Here is a 25,213-nt window from a genome sequence, read left to right on the forward strand (position 1 = left end):
AAAACTGTTTTGGGTGTAAAAAGTAAAGGAGCTTTTTAAGGATTTATATTTAAAAAGTTTGTGAAATTTACAATGATTTAGACCTTAACCATTAACTCATAGCTTAGGTTACCTATATATAGGTTACCTATTGAGCCCTTTTAATATTATTATGAATCAACACACTTAATTTATGAATGCACATTTTATGTAGAGATGGTAGTTTTTTTCACTTGTAAGTTGTAACCTTGACATAACCAAGTGCGAGCGAATTTTTTTATTGATCGAACGAGGCTTAAGAAAGCAAATTTGACGCAATTTAAAATATGCCTCCAAAGTCCTAATGTTGCTAAAGCAAATATTTATAGGCTTTAGTAATATTGCATTAAACTGGTTCCCCACCAGAATGTTGCAACCGCAGCGGCGTGCGCGCTTCCAGCCATAGTAGTGAGTACCGAAGGAAAATGTGGTGGCTAGTGTTGTGTTTTGTGACTGCTGTCACCTGTCAAAACACCACTGAAGGTAAGTTTTGGCGCCAAATTGATATAGTTTTTTTTTTCTGTAAATTCTTTAGGCAGATGAATATTGAATAGGTTAAAAAAGTTGTTTTTGTTGTTTATTTACAAAGTTTGAGTTTGTATATTATGTGACAAGTGATAAGAGCTGATAAGAAAACTGTTGAGTTGTGTTACATATATTTCGATTTGATACGATAATATTATCAAATAAATGAATTTATAATATTTAATTTACGTAATAACTATGATTTTAATCTTATAATAATTATTATAGAGTTGCATTTGTGACAATATTAATTAGTAATAGTATTACTATACTTCAAAATTTTTATTACAGAATATTTATTTTTACGCATAGTTTGTTTACATAAATCCCTAAACTTCTTACCAAGCTTAATTTTTTTTTGTCTAAGTACATGTAAACAAAGCTATTGATAAGCCGCTACAATGCTGTGTATTTCTTGTTTAATAAGTTTGTTTATTGTTTTTGTTGTATATGTTACGGCTAATAGCCGAAGTGCGGCTACACCTAGTTTTACCCGGCTACACTCCTATATATTCAAATAAAATCAACTAAGTTTTTGTTCTCTTCTCTCATATTTTTAAAACATAATCTCAAAATAAAACCAAAATCCTTAACTGAACTGAAAACCTAGTTCTAGCCGATGATAAATAGGATACACCTAAGTTTAACCACCGGTGTGTGGCTGCACCTAGTTCTAGCCCCTATAATGAAGGCTAAGCCTAGTTGTAACCGAAGATAAGTAGGATACACCTAAGTTTAACCGCATGTGGCCGGCTGCACCTAGTTGTAGCCGGGTAAAACTAGGTGTAGCCGCACTTCGGCTATTAGCCGTAACATATACATCAAAATAAATTAAAATGAAGTAGTATGGTACACCCGTTTGCTAAAAGCTAGCACCTCTAATACTGAATCATTTAAGGTATTCGCTGTCTCCGCGCACGCAACTTTTCAATATTATGTAACTGTTAATACATGACATTAAATACAATACCAGCTCTTTGTTGGCAGCCTCAATATTGGCAAAATTGCTACTTGACCAGTTTCTCAAGTTCGGTAGGGCACTGTGGCTGAAACAAGATTATTAATAAGTAAGCTTTTACAGACAAATCAATTAAACAAATAGGTCAAAACAAATTTTTACAGAAAAAATCTCTATTTTGATGAAATTTGGCATGGAGATTGGAGATACTAATTTGAATCTCGGACAAGGAATGTTTTTTGTCCCGGAAAAATGTGCGGCTCCCACACAATATACTTTTCTGATTTGCGCGTAAACGACTCAATCGATGTACGGGAACAACTATAAACTAAAGTCCACGCGGACGATATATATATATATATATATATATATATATATATATATATATATATATATATATATATATATATATATATATATATATATATATATATATATATATTTTTTTTTTTAAATAAGGGGGCAAACGAGCAAACGGGACACCTGATGGAAAGCAACTTCCGTCGCCCATGGACACTTGCAGCATCAGAAGAGCTGCAGTTGCGTTGCCGGCCTTTTAAGAGGGAATAGGGTAATAGGGGAGGGTAGGGATGGGAAGGGAATTGGGGAGGGTAGGGAAGAGAATAGGGTAGGGGATTGGGCCTCCGGTAAACTCACTCACTCGGCGAAACACAGCACTAGCGCTGTTTCACGCCGGTTTTCTGTGAGAACGTGGTATTTCTCCGGTCGAGCCGACCCATTCGTGCCGAAGCATGGCTCTCCCATGTATATTATATATTGTTGCTATTATACTTCTTTCTCTTAAGTCATACTGTCATAGAAGCTTTCCAGGGTCTTAAAGGCTCACATACAACAGAGGTTATAAAACAAGTAAATTTTACTAATATCGTTATTGGTGAAATAGGTAAAAATTAGATATTAGTAGTGTTTACTGGATGGTGCCATAGTGATTTAAGGCCATATACTAGGCCAGTTCTAGAACGTAACTATCGTTGTAACCATAAAGTTAATATACTCTCCTATTTCCTTCCCTACCCTCCCCTATTCCCTTCCCTACCCTCGCCTATTACCCTATTCCCTCTTAAAAGGCCGGCAACGCATCTGCAGCTCTTCTGATGCTGCGAGTTTCCATGGTTGACGGAAGTTGCTTTCCATCAGGTGACCCGTTTGCTCGTTTGCCCCCTCATTTCATTCAAAAATAATAATAGAGCAACAATCTCGAGCTGTCAAACGAAACCGAAATTGGTTTACGTCTGTGTGTAAAAATATGTGTACGTGTCGTATACACTTACACAAGCATGATTGAACATGATTTCTATGAGATTAATTTGTCAATGTGCCGATAAGTGCCGACTGGACGTCAAAAAAGAGTTCTGCTGTCATGTATCACACGTCTCTTTTTATCACGCAGTGTTACTGATAGTGACATTTCGCTTGCTCAATGCTCAGGCCTTTGTTTCTCTATTCAGCTAGGTATATTAACTTTATTAACTTTATGGTAGGTAGTAACCTAGTGAACTATTCCTAGGTATATCTAGGCTTTGAAATGTAGAATTGATCCGGCTTTGTAGTGGCGGGGAGAATGATATTTGCATTATATCATGGATGATCCCTTTGGCGTACACCTTGCACTGTAGGTAGCTGATTTCTATTTATTTGTTTTAGTATTAAGGGTTTGTTTCAAAACCGCCTATAGTGTTGGCAATTTAATCACTTAGTACTTATAAAAATATTAGTAGCGTATTACTTTTTTTAATAAATAAGAAATATATTCAACATTCCGATATTCAAATATTAAAAAATACTTTTGATTTCCTAAAACTCCAACTCTCGCACTTGGCCGTTTTTTACGTTAGGACTTAGGCCCCCCCCCCTATCCCCCCCCCCCCCCCCCTATCAAAGCTATTTGCACGGGCGTATATATATATATATACGCCCGTGCAAAGTATTAAATGTGAAAAGCCTACGCTGTAAAACAGAACGCATTGAAAGGATACAAAGTATCAAATTAACTTCATTTTAAAGTGCACTAAGGCGGATAACTGTGGAAAAAAGTTACAGCTAAAAGAAATCAATAAAAAATATTTTTTAGATATGAAAAAGAGCTATATTTATTACCTTGCCATTTAAAATTGCTGAAACCACGACGTAAATGCATACGCACACTGTTCCCGTTCCGTACTTACTCAGCAGCGGAGTAGCGCAGAGACCGCTCCTACCTCCTAACTCCTAAGCCCTAACCTAACCCAACTCAGATGCTGTTGGACTCTTGGCTGGACTAGACTGTTGGCTCGCATGATGCTGAGTACCGAACGTCAACAGTGCGCGTATGCATTTACACCGTGTTTTAGCAATTTTAGGAGCTGGTACCGACTTCAAAATTATAAAGATTGAGTAAAGATATAGTTAAGGCTTAGGCCAATCCTATAAAGGGCACTTAAATAGAGTAAGAATTATTATTTCATACTTTTTAGAGACAGTTTACTATGGAAGTCGGTTTAAATTTTTTGTTTAAAAATAATTATTATATATATTATGATGTGGAATAAAAAAATTTTCATTGATTTCTTTTAGCTACTTATAAGTTTTTTTCTTACAGTGATATGAGGCTGGCTCCCATAACAACAAAATAATTATGAAAACTAAAGAAAGAGTATTTCTGGCATTATCCAAAAAAAAATCTGAAATTTCGTTAAAATAGGGTATTTTAAGAATATAAATTAAATAATTTTGAAATTCATTGGCTAGTTTTTTCTCAATAAATTTTTAAAGTTTCGCTCTGACGTCATCATCGGCGGCCAATTGACCCCTGCAGTGTTTTAAATTTCCTTTCAATCTTATTTATAATGGCTGGTTCATCAAATACAAGTTCTCATTATGTGAAAGCTGATACGAGAAGCTTACCAAAAGTTCGAAACGTAATGTTGGTCGAATTTATTGCTAATTTAACGCCATTACAGGTCAAACTAAGGTTAAACATATTTGTTCAAAAATATAAGTAACTAATGGTTTTTTTTTCGTTTATATACAGAAAAACGATCACTGACCTTATTCCTCGGAATGTTTTTGTAATGAGCAAAATTAAAAAAAAATTGACAATCCCCATTCTAACCATAGAACTAGAACGTAGTATTTTGATATACCTCTGACAGTTACTGGTGGTGGGTACACTTCCAATACATTTTTGCCCATCCTCCTTTCAGCAAAATTGGTTCAGCTATTTGTGCGTGTAGACATGACAGGCAGACAATACACTTTCGCATTTATAATATTAGTTTGGATAAAAAGGCTAAAACCTAATATATTAAAGGTAACCTATGATTGTCCTAAAGAGGAAGCTTTTCCTTTTTTTTTGTAGGACGTTATTTTTACAAAACTATGCCTAAAAGAATAATTTTATGATGCTGATGTATTTCAAAACAGCTTTAGAATGTCACCTCGGTGGCGCAACTCGCAGCAAAATAAGGCGACAGCTCTTGTTTTTTATCTTATTTTACCTGAAATCCGCCTGTAGACTAATTTTAAATTTGAACCAACATTTTAATTCATAAAATAATCTTACGAAATACGGTTTATTTCAGATTTTAGACAAAAATGTAATTTGATGTTATGAAATTCTATATAAGTACTATGTGTTAGTGTACGTTTACACTAACACATAGTACTTATATTGTTCATTTTGACAGGCTCATTTGATGTTATGAAATTCTATATAAGTACTATGTGTTAGTGTATGTTTACACTAACACATAGTACTTATATTGTTCATTTTGACAGGCTCATTTGATGGTTTCAAGGATAACGGTGTTCCGTTATCCTTGAAACCATCAAATGAGCCTGTCAAAATGAACAACTTTTTCTTAAATGAGAACAATGCTGGGAACTCAAAAAAAATGCCGTCTTCATACATACCCATACCGATGCCCGGATCGGCAATTTGTATGGGTATGAAGTCTGTTTTTTTTCAGTTTGCTGGGAACTCAAAAAAATCCCAGCAAACTCATTTGATGGTTTCAAGGATAATGTGTTTACACCATAAACTTATAATATACTGTCTTACACCTACGTTTACACTAACATCTTGTATAAACCTGAAGTGTGTGCGTTTGTTTTGTTTTTATTTATTTTATGATTTAATAATTGAATTGACATTAAGTAATTATTTATATTGTTATAAGTAAAAAAAAATCAATTTCTAAGATTTATTGAGTCTAGTTATTCTTCCCTTAACTTATCTGTGCTAAATTTTTCACTACTCGGTTCGCGCTATTGCGCCTCGAGTATTAAAAATTTGAGGTCAATATTCTTGAGAAATAAGCCTACTTCTGACGAAGGCCAAGTAGCTTAGGTCGCTAACAAAAATATCAGCAAATTCCATGATCTATCTAGTAATTATTATATTGTGGGTTGTGGTTGATGATCCTTGCCGTACCAATATAAAAACGAAATCAATATTTCGTTCTTATGTAAACAACTTTCACATGTGCGCATTTTAGGGATGCCTCAAAAAATTTAAACACACATATTTTGGTTACAAAATTCGTAATGCTAAGTACTGACATACGGTTTTGCTCGATAGTTTTACTCCAAATCGAGCAATAACCACCGTGTGGACCGCAAAACTGACAGCATCGAGCCGGCTCCGATGGAATTAAATATGTCAAATATGTCATTTCCTTCGATTCGGACTAAAACTATTGAGCAAAACGTATGTGAGTACTTAGCACTGAGTCTACTGACACGGCGTAGGACAGGATGTGATATCTTTTATTATAATATTATTAATCGAGAACACAATATTGGGGATTTTTATTATTAGTTTTATTGTTCACATGTCTCCGTGAACAGAGAAATACACTTATGAAGTTTGTAAAACAGACATCTTACGCGGTAGAAATAAAATATATTTTATTTCTACCGCGTAAAGAAGAAAAAGGTGTCTTGCTTGTAATATTGTAAAAAAATATATGGTTTTTTACCGATCCAGAGTTTCGAAACTTTTAGAAGTTATCATTAACCGCGAATCCTCCCTTAAAAAGGTGTCTGTTTTACAAACTTCATAAGTGTATTTCTCTGTTCACGGAGACATGTGAACAGTAAAACTAATAATAACAATCCCCAATATCGTGTTCTCGATATTTTGGCTCACGTTCAATAACAAGTTGTGAAAGTATAACCTTTGGCATATTATATAAGGGCCATTACATATTGATAACGGTTATGTTAGGCCTTGCAAATTAAGAAATATGCGTATTTTATATTTGGTTGAAAAATTCGATTGAATTGAAAATGAAAAGTATTTGTGTTCATAATATTATTTTGTATCTACAATATTGGGATAGTGTGAACTTGAGTATTAATAAGTAAAGAGGTATTAATTAGTAGGTAGGTAGATATCAAGCTTTGCTCAGTGTTATTATTTGGAAAATATAATATTTAGTCTAAAAACATACAGATCTTAGTAATTATTTTGTTTTGTCTTCCTATAACGTATAATGATAATGATATTATGATTCCTAACGCAAAAAATCAATAACTTACTAAGTACTAACCGAGATCTGTGACAACTTTTTCAGCTCATAATAATATCTCAAAATATTAATCACTAATAACTAGCGCTTTTCACGGGATAGCTAAATCTAAAACCGCGAAATTGAAATGAAATAGAGAAAAATAAAAGAAAATAAAACGAGAGAAGTAGATGCTTGCAGCTGTTACAGAGCTGCAAGCATCTACTTCTCTCGTTTTATTCAAGAAACTAAAAATATATAGTACTTACTAGCCGACCCAGCAAACGTTGTTTTGCCATATAAATTATTTCTAGTGTCAATATAAGAAGTATATAAAACCTATTCTCAGGCCTAATAAATATGTACCATCGAGGAAGTTGATTCCTATGCATTGACAGACCAAAGATTTTGGTCGAATATGTCAATTCAATGTTAATTGTGATCTGTCAGCTGGGTTTGACGTAACGCAACCAAACTACTTAGGTCCCCGATTTGAATAGGAATCAACTTCTCTGATAGTACATACTTACAAAATTTCGTTAAAATCGGTTGAGCCGTTTTGGAGGAGTTCGCGCACAAACAGTGTAACACGAGAATTTTGTATATTAAATAAGACCATCTAGTGTAAAAACAAGAGATATTATTATAAAAGGTACCGTTTTTGCAATTAGGTCCATGGACTTACGCCATAAAACACGTAGAAGATTCCATCGCGACCTTCCTACGTATATAACGTTCATAAACTTGCAACAGAAACAAATCTAACGGGGACAATTTCGAATTATGCAAATATACACGTGGACATGAGGTTGGGCCTATTTAAATATTACCATGCCAAATAAAATCGTCATGGACGCTTTCATCATGTCAAGGTCACTCAATATTTACTATTTTGGAAGAGCTTTAGAGTTTAGAATTTGTTTTAATATAGGTATGTGCATAACCTACTATCGCAGCGGTTTGTAGTGTGGATAATGGCCAGAAAGCCTACTACGAAACTTTTTTGAGACTCAAACAACCGAACAAGAATGCCGCGTCCTGCTCTAACAACGTCGTTTCACATTTGATAGAGTGGGACGCGGCATTCTCGTTCGATCATTAGAGTCTCAAAAATGTTTCGTGCCCATTTTACATTATTCCAATCCAGTAATCCAATCCGGCTATGATTGCTACAGTCACTGGAATGCAACTTACATTCCAGTATTTGTAAACCGGATTGGAATAATATGAACCCGCTATAAAATAATATGAGGATGACCTGGTTAAAATATTCAGTCCTTAATAATATGTATTAATGAATAGTTTGTGTTTAAAAGCCACCGAACTACAAGAACTTAATTTACAAACTATAGAATTGATCACGGAAAAGGACTATATTATTATACTTTTTTTACAACAAGAAAGAGTCCCTGCAAGATTTTATTTGCAATTTTATTTGCGCCTTACAAAATTAATGCAATTTATTGAACAAAGTAAATTATTAAATTAAAATCATAATATTATAGGCCTATAAACATAAAAATAACAAATAAGAAGTTAGAACGGCCATAATGAATTATGAACCTTCTAGTCTAAAAACCTTGACTATCACTTCGTCATAATGATGATGGTCCATTGACAGCACTACTGCACTAGCTTATTACTTATTAGTATTATGTAATAATGCAAGACTATTTTGGCGTAAGTCCCAAGTTACAACAACGTCACCATATTATTTTAAGGTGTCGATTGAAAAACATCTACTTACTTACGCTTTTTTTTATGAAATAAGGGGGCAAACGAGCAAACGGGTCACCTGATAGAAAGCAACTTCCGTTGCCCATGGACACTCGCAGCATCAGAAGAGGTGCAGGTGCGGCCTTTTAAGGGGGCATAGAGGAGGGTAGGGATGGGAAGTGAAGGGAATAGGGAAGGGTAGGGAAGCGAATAGGGTAGGGGATTGGGCGTCCGGTAAACACACTCACTCGGCGAAACACAGCGCAAGCGCTGTTTCACGCCGGTTTTCTGTGAGAACGTGGTATTTCTCCGGTCGAGCCGGCCCATTCGTGCCGAAGTAAGCTTCGGCACGAATGGGCCGGCTCGACCGGAGAAAAATTACTCTTACGCCACGCCTTCTATATTATGATCAATGTCAGCCAAGTATAATTTCGAATGTGGTCAAATTATGAATAACTATTATAGATGATAAACGGAACTCCGTTGGGCAGAAATTTCTTTATCGCGTGGAAACCGTACATTCTCGTACAATCGTACATCTTTTATATTATATAAAACTCAAAGGTGACTGACTGACATGGTGATCTATCAACGCACAGCCCAAACCACTGGACCGATCGGGCTGAAATTTGGCATGCAGGTAAATATTATGACGTAGGCATCCGCTAAGAAAGGATTTTGACAAATTTTAACCCCAAGGGGTTTAAATGGGGGATGAAAGTTTGTTTATAACATTATTTCTTAACGTGAGCGAAGCAGCGGTAAAAAGCTCGTATTACATAAAATGTATCCTATATCCTTTCTCGGGAATCTAACTATCTCCATACCAAATTTCATCAAAGTAGATTCAACGGCTTTCGCATTTATTACATTATATAATTTCGAGTGACATCTCTCTTGTCAAATACCAAACCATCCTTGTAGGTCTGTAAAATTTATTATTTTTTATAATTTCTATGAAACTCATTATAAAAGCATTAAGGCATTACGTAAGTAAAAGGTCGCGTGATCTATAGATCAGTAACTGATTAAAATATATTGATGTTTACATATCAGGCTCCTGTTTTCCTGTTTTTTGTCGTTACTGGAGACAAATGAGGTTTTTTAGTGACGTTATTTATGTTAATTTGCTGTCTAAATAAATATCTTCTGAGTAAAACGACACTTTTTATTGAACAACATTATGTTAGTCACGTTTGCTTCTCTTACTATGCAGGTTCTTTCGTCAAATATATTTTATGTGTTATCCAAAATTGATAACGTGCAACTTTTTTTGACTCTATTAAGTATATTATTTATGTTTTTTAATAATTCTATCTTATTTCCTTCATCTTTCCCTATTTAATTTCAAATTACCACTTTTCGTAACAACGTCAACTTGTCAAATGTGTGTTTTGTATACAAAAAACGCATTTGACAACTTGACGCAACTTGACGCTCCGTCACTGACGCGTAGGTTTGTTCGAAGCTTTAACTGTATTTTAAAGTTAAAAGTATCAGAATGAGTTTAAAATTCCTTTTGAAATATATGAAATGAGACCACATGTATGTGTCTCGTTCAAATATTCTCAGAGTATCCGGGAGTTTCGTCACGTAAACGAGACAACTTACGTCTCGTCTGTATAAGGCGTCCTGGATTTACCACTTTTATATTTGAAGATACCTACGCTATTCTGAGCAAACTCGGCAAGCGATATGAAAACTCGAACTCGATCTCTAAATACTAATAAGAAGTTTTTAAACAATTTACTCAAAAACTCCATAAAAGCTTACAATGGATTTTTTTTTGAGTTAAGACTACGTACCTACATGATGTATTTTACATTGGTTTAGAAAATAATTCTGAATCGGCTTAAAATCGCACAGGACTATCGAGTTAGTATAGTTTTCACATCTTTCTCGATTGTAGTTTTTATGAAAATCATATCGTGTTCAGGATACACCCCTAAACCAGAGACTTGTAACGTAATTTATCTCAGAATGTTTAATGTAAATGTAAAATATTTAAAAACTCACTAAGGTGTTTTATGAATTGAGGCAATAATTGTTTGCCTCAATACATAAAACACCTTCTAACCGAAAAAGAGAGACAGAGGCACTCAATTAATTTGACAGGTGAGAAAGAGAGGGATAGAGAAAATTATAATTAATCCTCCATTAACCCAAGCGCAAGTGGGCCTTAGCAAGCAATTTTCTTGAATCATCAGTGGTTATACTGATATCCGATTTTGTAAGTAGTACGTTGCGAACGCATGGCCGGCCACGCGTGACGGTTCGCACGCGAAGACAAATTAAATTGCCCTGTCGTTGCACACCTTACACAATTTCATTCACAACCAATATTTGGTACAATCAATTAAGGACCTTATAAATGGGAAATTGCTTTGTATTCGAAGTGAAAGTGCTTTGGGCGCATTGAGAGTGAAATTTCAAGGTCGCATCATGAAAAAGATGGTCGAAATAAGAATAATGTTTCGTCACGATGCCATCACGATTTTGGACAGAAGTTTCACTTTTGACTTCAGACCATAAAGTTAATATACCTAGCGGAATAGAGAAACAAAGGCCTGAGCAAGAGAGATGTCACTATCAGTAACACTGCGTGGTAAAAAGAGACGTGTGATACATGACAGCAGCACTCTATTTTTGACGTCCAGTCGGCACGTGCCGCACGTTGACAATTTAATCTCATAGAATTCATGTTCAATCATATGTAAGTGTATACGTACACAAAATTTTCACACAGATGAAAACTAATTTTGGTTTCGTTTGACAGCTCGAGATTGTTGCTCTATTCCGCTAGGTATATTAACTTTACGGTTCCAACACGTGCACTGCGTACACACTATCTTTTTTGTCTAAAAGCTTTGTGCTATCAGAGAAATATTCTCAGATGCTGAGACATAGATTCATAGGCAGCATGATTACACTTGAACTTTGTTCTTATAAATCAGTAACTTAGCGCAGAGCGCTATCCGCATCATCTAATCCAAAAATTACTGATTTTACCAAAATTCTCAAAAGTGTACCTGCACTTGAAAAAAGGCTAGCAACTTAGTATTGATATAATAATTATTAATATAATTATGTAAGTAGTTTTACTTTTTTTATTACGGATTATAAATATGCATTATAATAATTGTAATTGCTGTTTTAATGTAAAATATAGTAATAAATATTTTCATAATTATACTATCAATATTTTTAGCAGCTAAGTTTTTGACGAAAATAATATCAAACTTCATAATGTAGGTGTTTAATTTTTAAGTTTAACTTTGAAAATTTTAACCGGTTTATACCAATATTAGATGCACTTGGGTATTTTTAGAAGAAATCCCGAAAATAATGATTATTATTCGTCGAAGCACCCATAATCCTTATAAAGCATTTCGCTTGACAAATAGAAGGAGATAAACTGAATCGATGGCCAGTGCTTATATGAATTAATGTTAGAGGCATTCATTAGGTGAGAGGTCAAATTATTTCCCTATCTTTACCACTTTGTCAATGAAAAAAGTTAGTTAAAATACTTCATTATATTGGGTCGATAAAAAAACACTTGTGAGACAGCTATTTCACCCCCTGTGCAACTTCAAATCAATGCAAAGGTAGCTGCAGAGGGAGCTACTAGCACGTACCTACAGTAGGTAAATAACACTGACCTCTATTTTATGTCGGCACTACATATTATGGCGAACGCGTTGGCCGATATTTCGCCCGTTCTACACATTGGGCCAGCGCGCCGGCCAACGCGTCGGCCAACGCGTTCGCCTTTATGTAGTGCCGACAATACAAGTACGCTGGACTTATTAATAGACAGCTATTTTTTTGCCTATTTGAAGAGGAATCAGCGCATGGGGGGCGCTGAATCCGCTTCAAATAGGCACAAAGAGCAGGCGGGTATCATAAGTCCAGCGTACTTGTATAATGGAGGTCAGTGAAGAAAGTCAGAAATATATTTAATACTTTTATACTATACATATTTTTATGATTTTTATTACATCATACACATATTTTATACACATCCAGACCCGGGAACACTGAAAACTTTTTGTTCCGTCGGCGGGATTCGTACCCGCGACCCCCGGCTTGAGCTGCCACACACTCAACCAATTGAGCCACAGAGGTCGTCAAACCATAGAACCAGAAACAGTTGTCATTAATATTATAGAGCTAATTAATGTTGTAGTAGTTCAAGCTTGGATGGTAGACCTAGCGATTGGTAAACACAGGAATCACACACAAATTATTACCGGATATTTACTGAAAGGAAACCAATAAACATGAAATATTACCAACACTGATTTATAACTTTATTACTTTTGTTTGTTTAAAACTAATAATTATTAATGTGATGTTTATACGTGGGAGAGCCATGCTTCGGTACGAATGGGCCGGCTCGACCGGAGAAATACTACGTTCTCAGAGAAAACCGGCGTGAAACAGCGCTTGCGCTGCGTTTAGAGTGCCGAGTTAGTGAGTAAACCGGAGGCCCAATCCCCTACCCTATTCCCTTCCCTTCCCATCCCTACCCTCCCCTATTACCCTATTCCCTCTTAAAAGGCCGGCAACGCATCTGCAGCTCTTCTGATGCTGCGAGTGTCCATGGGGCGACGGAAGTTGCTTTCCATCAGGTGACACGTTTGCTCGTTTGCTCCCTTATTTCATTTAAAAAATGCGAAAGATTGTCATCTGCTGTTCTATAAATGTATTACATCATAAAACTACCAAACTGATTTTAATGTTCGGCATGGTCCATGGAGTAAGAAAAGATATACTTTGAGTCTCAGAAAAGGATATTCTGTGAAAAAATTAAACATGTTACAACTAAAAAGTCAGTCCTGCCGCCTGCGCCCAAATTCTTGCCACTCATGTCGGTTTTATCCGCCCCACGACCTGACCTCAATGATTAGGTAATGAGAAGCGAGTCTCTTGCGTAGTTCTAGAACAGAGTTCTTATACTCCAAAGTAGCAGTTTCAATATGTTTTGAGATTATGGTATACCTATATTTTTATGGTATATTTCTTTGTTCCAGATGCATCCACAACACTGGACTACTACTCCATGCCGGCTCTGTCCGAGCTGGATGACTTCGACCTCTGCCTCAGAAGACCAGATGCCGTCTACTGCATTGTTGACATGAACCTGCGAGAAGATGACACGCCGCTCTACCGGTTTATAAAGGTTATCTAGTACATAGATTTATAATTCTGGTATTGACTATTGATGTCATAATTCAAGGACACTAAGAAAATTACCATCGCTTTTTCCGTTTTTTTTTTAATTAAAATAAGGGGGCAAACGAGCAAACGAGTCTCCTAATGGAAAGCAATACTAGAATACACTAGAAGAGCTACAGATGCGTTGCCGGCCTTTTAGGAGAGAATACGCTCTCTTCTTGAAGGTTTGCAGTTCGTATTGGTTCGGAAATACTGCCGGTGACAGTTCGTTTTAGAGTTTTACCGTGCGCGGCAGAAAGTTACTCGAAAAACGCACGGTAGAAAACTGCCACTCATGTTACTGAATGATGAACTGCCACTGATGATATATTGCGATGTATTTTCGTTTATTATAAGTTGATATGAAGTCAATTGAAAATATAGCATACATATATTTTAAGCTGGGAATTTGATACATGATAATTATTAATACCCGCCATAACTATTTGCATACAGTTTTACAAGGCTCTACGGGACGCCATCTTGAAATGTCACTGAGGCATAATTTTTCATGTTGCCGAAATGATTATGGAGTTGATTATCCTTTCTCTTTTCAGTTTCTTCTAGCTGGTCCTTTCAGCTTTCTTCGCCTGGTGCCATTTTGAGTATTTATTCGTATCCACACCATCCAATGACAAATGTCATCCAAGAACTAAGAAATCCTTGTAAGTCTGTGTGTACTAAACTTTTAAATATTTCTAGGACTATTCACAAAAGACGTACAAAAACTACAACCACTCGAAGCTACATCGAGGAATATGCGGCTCCCAGCACTGCGGCTTGAACCTGACTCACGCAGTGGAACTGGACGCCACGGCAGAGGTCCTGAAAGACTGCTTCAACACCTCTATACATCAAGGGTTCGGCTTGCAGGTACCTAATTTTTCTTTGTGTTAAAATCAGAGCTGTATTGTAACTTGCGATTGGGCCACAACAATGAATTGTCATCCTGACTTCTATCTTGATCCACTTAAAAGGCCTTTTTGACGGTCGGGAAAAACTTGGTTTTTTGACATTAATATCTGTCGGATGAATCTACTTCTACGCGGTCTATTTTTCACCCGACCGAACCAAGGTAACCTTGTTGTTTCTTCCCCACCGTCTAGAAGGTCTTTTATAAAAAAGATATCCAGTGGCGATAGCCCATAATATCATTTTTGTCAACATCTTGTTACAAACCTATAATAATAATTAAAATATATTCCTTACAGTTAATTTACTGAACATAATTCTTATGCCCCAGAGTGAGTAGTTTAAAACAATTAACATAAAATGGAATTTTTACTAGTTACAAACTTTACAAGTTGAGCTTGAGTCACGATCAAAGGAAAGTTGGGAACTGTGACGCTTAGTACAGTCAGTACTATTATATATTCTGTGGTACTGTTTTATTTAAGATAGTGGCAATTAGTGTCAATTAACTAATGAACAAACAACAGTATAAAGTTACAAAAGTTTCAGTCGGAACCTTCTATACGTGTTTATTTCGTTGTATTTTAGAGACCTCTCTACTTGTTAGCTATTGTAATCTTGTTTCTATACTTACTCTGTATTTGGACGCTGATAAGCATTTCTGTATCATCCCACAATCAATCAAATCAATCAATTACGTATTGAGTTATGAATGCAGACATGTTCTTTTCATTTAGAACAAGACTGCATTCACAACTCAAGAAAAAAAAAATTGTGGGTTAATACACAAATGCCCAACAGCGACCATTTATGTCATGTTATTACTTACTAGACTTTAACCCAGAGGTTCCCAAACTTATTTTGTCTACTGCCCACTTTGAGAACAAATTATATTTTAGCGCCCCCATTGTTTCAATTTAAATTTCATTGCTTCCACATGAAATAAATCACCCCCCCCCCCCAAGCCTCTACTCAACGCCCCATTTTTTCTGGGTCCCACCCCTTTATAGACCTTCAGCGCCCACAAGGGGGCGCGTTATCGCCCTACTATGGGAAAGGCTGCTTTAACCCAATGGTCGAAATTCGACCCTAAAAAAATTAATTATGTTCTTCTTTTAGCTCCCCGTTTAAAGTATTGACTATTTTTGATTTAATAAAAAAACAACAATCCATTTTTAATACAACAGACTTCAACCATAAAGAAAGGAGTAGGTATAGTTCGCGTGTATAGGCTTTTCAAAACATGGTAGTGTGCGCGTTGTAGTGTGTGTAATGTTTTATTTATTAAAATAATATAATATGATAAAAACAAAATTTTAAAACAATATTAGCTCGATGCACTCCTTCTCCATAAAAAACAATAACAACTGTGCGAAATTTCATGCTCCTACGTTTCCGCATTTTTTGTAAAAAGGGTTCCAAAGATTTTCGCTCGCATATTAATATATAGATTACATTTCCCAGATGTGTAGGTCTTTATGTAAGGAATATAAGTATATTATTTGCATTTTATCCATACTTAAATTAGGGTGTGTATAATTCTCCTGTATAGAGATCACGCTCAAAGGAGCGGCACTGAAAAAGTTACTTTTTAACTTTTGTATATCATGACGCTGGGGCACAAAAAACGCATAATCTAATAATATAATTATTGAGTGTTATCATTGTTTTAGGTAATTATAAACCAAACCAAACCCCTCCACCCTCGTGGAAGTGTTATCGCGTTGTTATTGTTGAGTTTTGATTCTCCTTTTTTAGGAACAAAGTTATAAATTATTAAAAGTAAAATTATTGTACCCTTAAACTAAACATACACTTTTTGACTATCACTTAATTACCTATATGGAGGGCTTGGCTGGAACTTGGGGGGGCCCCCAAACCCCCGCTCCCTCGTGGAAGTGTTATCGCGTTGTTATTGTTGAGTTTTGATTCTCCTTTTTTAGAAGCAAGGTTATAAATTAAAAGTGAATTAATTGTACCCTAAACTAAACATAAGTACACTTTTTTTTGGAAAAAAATTAGCCATCTCCTTTAAAATTATTATACTATGCTAACGCGGACTAAGTCGCGGGCAACGGGTAGTGAAACAGAACCAAATAAATTGTTAAACATCCTCATGATCCTCGATCATTTGAGGAGTTGGATAGAGTGGGATGGAGTTTAAGATCGAGTGAATCTTAGCCCCAAAATAATTGAAATAAAAATAAAGTTTAAAAAACTAAAACCCGACTACTAAAACACGCTCTAAAAAGTACGAAACAAGAAAACAGTTTATAGGGATATGGAAATGTTTAAAGGATAGCCGTGGTCGTATGCCACCTACTAGAGCAAAACAGATTCATTATATTATATTATATTATATTATATTATATTATATTATATTATATTATATTATATTATATTATATTATATTATATTATATTATATTATATTATATTATATTATATTATATTATATTATATTATATTATATTATATTATATTATATTATATTATTAGGAGTGAAGTTTGGCTTCTCACAGCTCTCGCTGGCATTCATCTCAGTCCCGCCCCGAAGCCTTCAGGGAGAGGGTACTGCGGATTCGCCTTCGTCTGTTAGTATGTTACTTCCCAAAACTTTTGAAACAATTGTACTTGTGTAAATAGCTGTTTGTTTTTGCATTATTGTTAGATCCAATTTAGCATCCAGTGTGTCACAGTATCTACGGATGCTCTTGGCGACCATTCCTGTTGCTCCTATTACAATTGGTACGATGATGGCTTTGGTTTTCCAGAGTCTAGTTATTTCTTTTTTCAGCAGATGGTACTTGGTTAATTTTTCCATTTCTTTAGCGCCAATATTGTAGTCGGTGGGTATTGTGACATCTATCAGGTAAGTGATGTTTTGTTGCTTGTCTATGTATATTATATCCGGTCTATTGTGGATAACTTGTACGTCTGTCTGTACTGGCATCTCCCACATGAGTTTGGCTGTATCGTTCTCTTTAACTTGGGGTTGCGTGAGCTTATCTCTCCACCATAACTGCTCTGTATTGAAATTGTGTTTTTTGCTTAGGGCCCAGTAAATATATTGAACGATATTATATTATATTATATTATATTATATTATTCGGCGTGAAGTTTGGCTTCTCACAGCTCTCGCTGGCATTCATCTCAGTCCCGCCCCGAAACCTTCAGGGAGAGGGTACTGCGGATTCGCCTTCGACTGTTAGTATGTTACTTCCCAAAACTTTTGAAACAATTGTACTTGTGTAAATAGCTGTTTGTTTTTGCATTATGGTTAGATCCAATTTAGCATCCAGTGTGTCACAGTATCTACGGATGCAGGATAGCCGTGGTCGTATGCCACCTACTAGAGCAAAACAGATTCATTATATTATATTATATTATATTATATTATATTATATTATATTATATTATATTATATTATATTATATTATATTATATTATATTATATTATATTATATTATATTATATTATATTATATTATATTAATAAAGGGTATACATACGACCACGGCTATCCTTTAAACATTTCCATATCCCTATAAACTGTTTTCTTGTTTCGTACTTTTTAGAGCGTGTTTTAGTAGTCGGGTTTTAGTTCAGACTATCGAGGTGCTAATTATAATTATTAATAGTCTCTAATTTTATTGACATTGAAGATGTGAATTTGCGTTTGAGACAAAATTTCATTCATCTGAAATTACAGACGCGAATATGAACACGCTAATTTATTTGATGGATTAATCAAATATGCCGATTAATTAATCATTGAGTTTTATCAATCTCGCTGAATTATTTGTGTTAGCGAGTAGCTTAATTATACAAGGTGTAACAAATCTAAGTAAAAATAGTCTTAACCTTCCCAGTATCGCTATCATGACAAAGAAATGATACATCTCAGGTTCAGGCGTATTTTCGACCAGCCTTTTGCGTCCAAGAGCTAGCCAAAAAATATACATTACTAGTTTACACAATAAAATCCCCCTTTTTGTGTATCCTGGTAAAGAGGTCACTCGTATTTTAAAACTGAAACATCTTCACTAATGAAAGTTGAAGTTGTGAGCTTAATATCGCAGTCCGCACAAACTCCCAACAAACTTAAATGAAAAATTACCCACTTCTGATAGCTGCTAATGACTACCGGTGTACGCTAGTTGGACTAATATTTGTTTTTAATAAAACAAGAACTTCCAACTATTAAATAGTGTAACTTTTAGTTACTAGTTTTAACATAGTTACGAGTAGTGAAACATTTTATGAATCGTAGTATATTATGGTATGTTTCAGTGGTTATAATAGTTTTTAGACGACCTCTGTGGCTCAGATGGTGGGCTGTTGGTAGCTCAAGCCGGCTTAAATATATTAAATATATTTCCGTTTTCTGGTACCAGTAACACAAGTCCTTCAGGTACTTAGCACGGGGCCAGACTGACGTGGTATAAAGCGTCCATAGATGTTATTATTATTAATAATTGGCTATTGCAGCTGTCCAAATTGCTTCGTTTGAAAAGCTAGTATAGTCTCGCAGAAAACCGACGTGTTAATGTTCTCTATTTACTATACAGGGTGTAACAAAAATAAGTGATAAATCTTTAGGGTGTGTACGTGTTCCTTGTAGAGAGTTCACTGTGAAAGTAGCAGCGCTGAAAGACGAAAAATTTTTTTCACTTTTGTATGGGCAAGGGCCCGAGCGTCACGAGTTTCCCCATACAAAAGTAAAAAAAAAATTTGGTCTTTCAGCGCTGCTACTTTCACAGTGAACTCTATACAAGGAACACGTACACACCCTAAAGTATTATCACTTATTTTTGTTACACCCTGTATTATTAAGGCGTCATAAACTACTTACCGCTTTAATTCTTTATTAAAAAAATGCGTATTAAATCTTAATCTTAGAAAATTGCCACTGCAATTCTAAATCGGATGCAAAACATATTTTACATTATTTTTGAATCTCAACATATTCTCTTGTCTTGTAATTTAAAGTATCTACGCCAATTTAGACGATCAATGAATGAAAATGTTAAATCATTGAAGTAGTCGTTAGTCGGTAATTCAAAACATATTTCGTAACATACAAAGTCATATTCCACATAATTTACACTTGGGCGTCTAGGAAAAGTCAATTCATCATCCCGTGAACTTCGTATACGATTTTACACCTAACTTCACCGGAACATAATTAATCTTCGTGTAAAAAATGTAAGACGATGACTCGGTGATTATTTTTATGAAAGTATTCGATTTTTCAAGATTTCCTCTCCCGTTGCTACGTTTTTATTGGGGTACATTAAAATTAGATTAGGAAGTTGTAGTTGCGTTATTAATGATTTTTGTTATGAATTTTGGGATTAGTTTGGTTGCTTAATTACCCAACTGTACCGAAAGGGTGGCTAGGTTTTTTAAGTGCATATTAGTTGCGAGTTATGTCGGCACTACATACATATAGGCGAACGTGTTGGCCGACGCGTTGGCCGGCGCTTGCCCAATGTGTAGAACGGGCGTTCGCGCGTTGGCGGTAGGTATTTCGCCTGTTCTACACATTGGGCCAGCGCGCCGGCTAACGCGTCGGCCAACGCGTTCGCCTATATGTAGTGTCGACTTTAAAGAAAAGGAGACATCCTATCAGGCCCCAGCGTAAAAGATTGTCGCGGAGGTCTTGATGTTCCCGTGGCTTTGTAATGGTCGATGCTGTTATGCTGCGGCCGCACATGCGTAGTGCTTCGTGCTTGAGACGATACCATTGGACGATCTGCGTGTATCGTCCAATGGCATCAAGCTTCGTGACGATAGACGCATGTGCGGCCGCGGCATTAGAGTAGCTGCCGTCGAGTTTTAGAGGTTCTGCGTTAACTTACCATCTTTTTGGGTGTAGTCATATACGCGGTAGGATAGTCCTCTATCTCTCGCGGAATGCTGAATAGGATTTTTCGATGTAGGCCTGAAAAGATTGTAAAGATTGTCTCATCTCACCTTGGATTGTTGCATAATTGCAGTACTCTAAAGCCTTGAGGCTTATAGGCTACTGCAATTATCTCATGTCTCTGTCAATCTAAAGTTTATCCCCGTAAGAGTAATAACTTTTGCAACTATTTTTGGAAAATATATAGGGTGCAATTAAACCTTCCGGCCAAATTTTGATATATTGATCCGTGTTAAAAATAAATATCACGTATTATTTTTTTTATAAGTACTCGATACAAAAATGTTGAGAAATAGCTTCTGAAAGTTTTCCTAAGGAACACCACAATTAATGGACACTACGCGTCGCCGGCGCGGCGCGTGCGGGAGGCGCCACCCCCCGCGTCACCACCGCTCTACCCACCGCCGCGAAGTGATCGTTCTTGAACGATTTTAAGTGAGATAAAATATTATGTTACTGTAAAAAAAATCGAGAGGAAAAAAAACGTCGCTACACCACACTGTTCAATGCGAGAGAGAGAGAAACACGGCTTATAACTATAGCAAAATTTACACCCTACCCCTGGTTAAATGGACTCTCCTAAGATACCTAAGCTCTAAAAAATTTGGCCGGTAGGTTTAATTGCACCCTGTATAGAACCGAAAAAAAAAGATTGACAGAGACAGGAAATAATAAGTTTTTAGGGTTCCGTACCTCAAAAGGAAAAAACGGAACCCTTATAGGATCACTTTGTTGTCCGTCTGTCCGTCCGTCCGTCTGTCAAGACCCTTTTTCTCAGGAACGCGTGGAGGTATGAAGCTGAAATTTATATCAATTACTCAGGTCTACTGTCCCTTGAAGCTGTGAAAAAATCAAACTTCTAAGCCAACGCAATCAAAAGATACAGCCGTTTATGCCGCAAATTTTCGACACTTGCAAGGGAATCAAAACCTACAGGGTGCTTCCCGTGAACTCAGAATCTTGAAATTTGGTACGAAGCAACGTCTTATAGCATAGATAAAGGAAAAATTACGAAAACCATAAATTTTTAGTTACATCACATAATATATTTTTTTTTAATAATTTTAAACTTACTACCCATTTCCTCATAAACGCGTAGAGGTATTAAATTGAAATTCATACCAAATACTCAGGTCTATAATACCTATAAGCTGTCGGAACCCTCGGTGCGCGAGTCCGACTCGCACTTGGCCGGTTTTTATTTATTTAGTTAAGTTTCAACCTCGATAATTATAATTGCAATAGCCTATAAGCCTTGAATCATTAATTCATCTCTTCTTCTTCAACCAGGTGGATACCTTATCGGTAAGGTACTGCAAGACACAAGACGACTACGTGCCACCAGACACCCTGGACTACGTCATCGGAGTGATATTCCTGGTGATCCTACTGGCGAACCTGGGCTGCACCGCCGTATACTTCTTCTGGCCACCAGAAGATGGCGAAGGTATATTTACAGTGTAATGACTTGATTATGGCAATGATGAATAATGAATATACCTAAATGAACTAGGAGCCAAGAGTATACAGAGCATTTTAATATGCTTTGACTCATGATGATTGGGTATACCATAATATTATGAACTTGGCTACCTAAGCCTAGCGGAGAAGGAAGCGCCTTGGGATTTAACTAGTACGGACGTATCTGCAAGTGCGTTCCTCAGTTCGCACTTGGGGGATCCCTTTTATGTCGGCTGCCATTACCAGTGCCAAAAAAATCTAGAATGACTATAATATTCGTACCTATTTAACTTAACTGAACTATTAACGTATTTCTTTACAGCCTATATTTTACCTCTCCCTTCAAGTCAAATCATTTTTCGGGTACTTTTTACATTCTATGAACATTATTGGTTTTTCCAGGAAACAAATTCATGTTGGCTTTCTGCGTTCAAAAGAATTGGAAGGCCCTGAAGTACGGAGGCAGCGCAGACGGCGGCATCTTCAAATGCTTTCAAGCTTTGAGGTGACTATCACTTTTAACTATTCACTTGTAATTTTTAAGTTAAGCAAATTCAACTTAAGACAAGATCCAACATAATATACATTCTAGTTTCTTTGACTATTCATTTAGGCATCAAAATCCTTTAAAATCAGTTCTGGCAAAAAATATCACATATTTATAATTTGATTCAGGTGAATTGTGATTCCGATAAACAAAAGATTTTAATAATACACAAAAACTTTGCAAAGGGCTTGAGTAAAATATAAAGAGTATATTCCATGAATATCTCAGCCATATTTATTTTTATGTTAAAAGTTTTTAATTAAAATTCCTCACCATTTTGTTAATTTTAAACTTTCAAAGTGAAAAGGTAATGCAACTTTTATTAAATGTTTAATTAAATTTCATTAAGATTCTAGCTTTGGCTTGAAAGGCACATTGCCAAAAGCATGATAAATAATTTTAATCTTCCGTCTGAGTTATTTTGCGAAAGCTGAAACCTAAACAATTCAGATTTGCGAAAGATATTGCGAACACGATGTTGAAGTAAAAGATTCACTTAACTTATACTTACTAACTTTACCATGCTATAAAGTTTTTTTTGACTGAGGAATTACTTCGGGGTTCACTTGGTTCGCTTCCTACACTTAGGTGTTATTTTTATCGATAAACCTCATACGTATAATTGTTGCAGCATTTTTATCAATGAAAAGTTTAATTTTATTATTAGCAACTATGAAATACGCTCAATTTGGGTAACTTTGAATTGCAGTTTAACTTTGAACAGTACATTATTATATTGTTCAAAATTAAACCGCAATTCAAAGTTACCCAAAATAACTGTAACAATTTTGAATTATTATTTATTTATTTAATTTTCTGATTTATTCAGAAATTGTAAATAGTTTGCCTTTGGCACTGTTTGTACGTTTCGAACATGTGTGTGTTTAATATTTATGTCAAATATTTAATTATTAATTATTTATCAGTGACATCGTTGTGGTTAAAATTAATCACTTTTCACGCATCATCTCCCTAGTCGCCTCCACTCCATACAAATGGTGATTTTCTTTAAAGTTAAATATTGTACAGCCTAATTTCCTCAATTTTAACACCCTTTGTAGAGTTCGATGCGTTGACTTATGTTCTTAATACCACTCTCTGACCATCGGCGTTATGAAATGTAATCGCTGATCGCAAATAGCTAAGAGTTATCTGTATCCTATAATATCTCGCATCCCGGGCTATTAGCGCCCACAGTGCGCGTGTGGTCGGCGTAAACTTACAGTCGGGGACATGTGAAAAATAATAAACATCAAAATCTTGCCAAATAATAAAAGGAAATTTTTAGTTATCCTATAACAACGATACATTTTTAGTGTAGTGTCTAGTGAGTGAGTTACCCCCTCCAAAACTTCAGGCTGCGACCGCACCTGCGTAAAGGTGCGCAGAGGGCGCTACAAGCAGATACAGCAAATAATTCGACCAAAATCTGATGCAGTAATTTCAGAATATCGAAGGAAACGTCGTCAAACGTAGAACCAAACTTTTTGTTTACTCTCTATGCTGGTGCTGGTGTCTAGCGCGAAAACATTTCAGTAATTTATAATATCTACGAATAATAAAAACTAAAGGAGAGTAACTGTGTCAAAAATTTTGTCCGTGAGTATACAAAATGTCACCCGAATACATGCATACTTTATGCATGTATTCGGTACACAATTTTGTGTTTTTATTCAAGTAACAAGGACTTTATTTCCTATATTTGAATGTTACAGTTGCGTAGCTATTGTGATATTTTAGTGTGCGAAAAAGAACCAAATTCAAGTATGGGAGTCACGTTTCCTTAGTTCTTATTATTCGTAGTATAATATCCTTTATACTATTATAGACAGTTCCAGTCGCCTTTATGTACTATTATCTCCATTAACATTATGTCAAATATACATCACTTAACACTATCAAGTTAAATTCCGAATTCCGAATACGGTACGACAGATTTGCGTAATGAAATTAACGTGAAATAGAATTAACCATTATCACCAGGTTAGAACCGAATTGAATTTATGGGATTCCATGTAAATTAGAGATATGTCCATTTACATGATTAATAATATCAGTAACTTGATCCTACTATGTTAATGAAACGTTAAGGGCCTGTTTCACCACTTAAGTGCCGGATAGGCTATCCATCACTTAACTTGACAGATAGAGTATGGAGAATCTGTCAAAAAAGTTGTGGAAAGCCTATCCAGCTTTTTTAATGAAGGGGGCAAACGAGCAAACGGGTCACCTGATGGAAAGAAACTTCCGTTGTCCATGGACACTCGCCGCATCAGAAGAGCAGCAGGTGCGTTGCCGGCCTTTTAAGAGGGAATAGGGTAATAGGGGAGGGTAGGGAAGGGAAGGGAATAGGGGAGGGTAGGAAAGAGAATAGGGTAGGGGATTGGGCCTCCGGTAAACTCACTCACTCGGCGAAACA

General features: G+C 35.8%; 1 protein-coding gene across 1 annotated transcript in view; it reads left to right on the forward strand.

The window, feature by feature from the left end:
• Positions 1 to 444: 444 nt before the first annotated feature.
• The window catches only part of LOC121728168 (O-acyltransferase like protein-like), a 45,265-nt gene continuing 20,496 nt past the window's right edge, over positions 445 to 25,213 (forward strand). The window contains exons 1-5 of the mRNA XM_042116291.1: positions 445 to 501; positions 13,764 to 13,912; positions 14,650 to 14,820; positions 22,077 to 22,233; positions 22,650 to 22,752. Coding sequence (XP_041972225.1) covers positions 13,793 to 13,912; positions 14,650 to 14,820; positions 22,077 to 22,233; positions 22,650 to 22,752 — 551 coding nt within the window. The 5' untranslated portion in view covers positions 445 to 501; positions 13,764 to 13,792. The remainder of the gene's footprint in view (positions 502 to 13,763; positions 13,913 to 14,649; positions 14,821 to 22,076; positions 22,234 to 22,649; positions 22,753 to 25,213) is intronic.

Source organism: Aricia agestis, chromosome 6 (assembly GCF_905147365.1).
Source record: "Aricia agestis chromosome 6, ilAriAges1.1, whole genome shotgun sequence".
Lineage (NCBI taxonomy): Eukaryota > Metazoa > Arthropoda > Insecta > Lepidoptera > Lycaenidae > Aricia > Aricia agestis.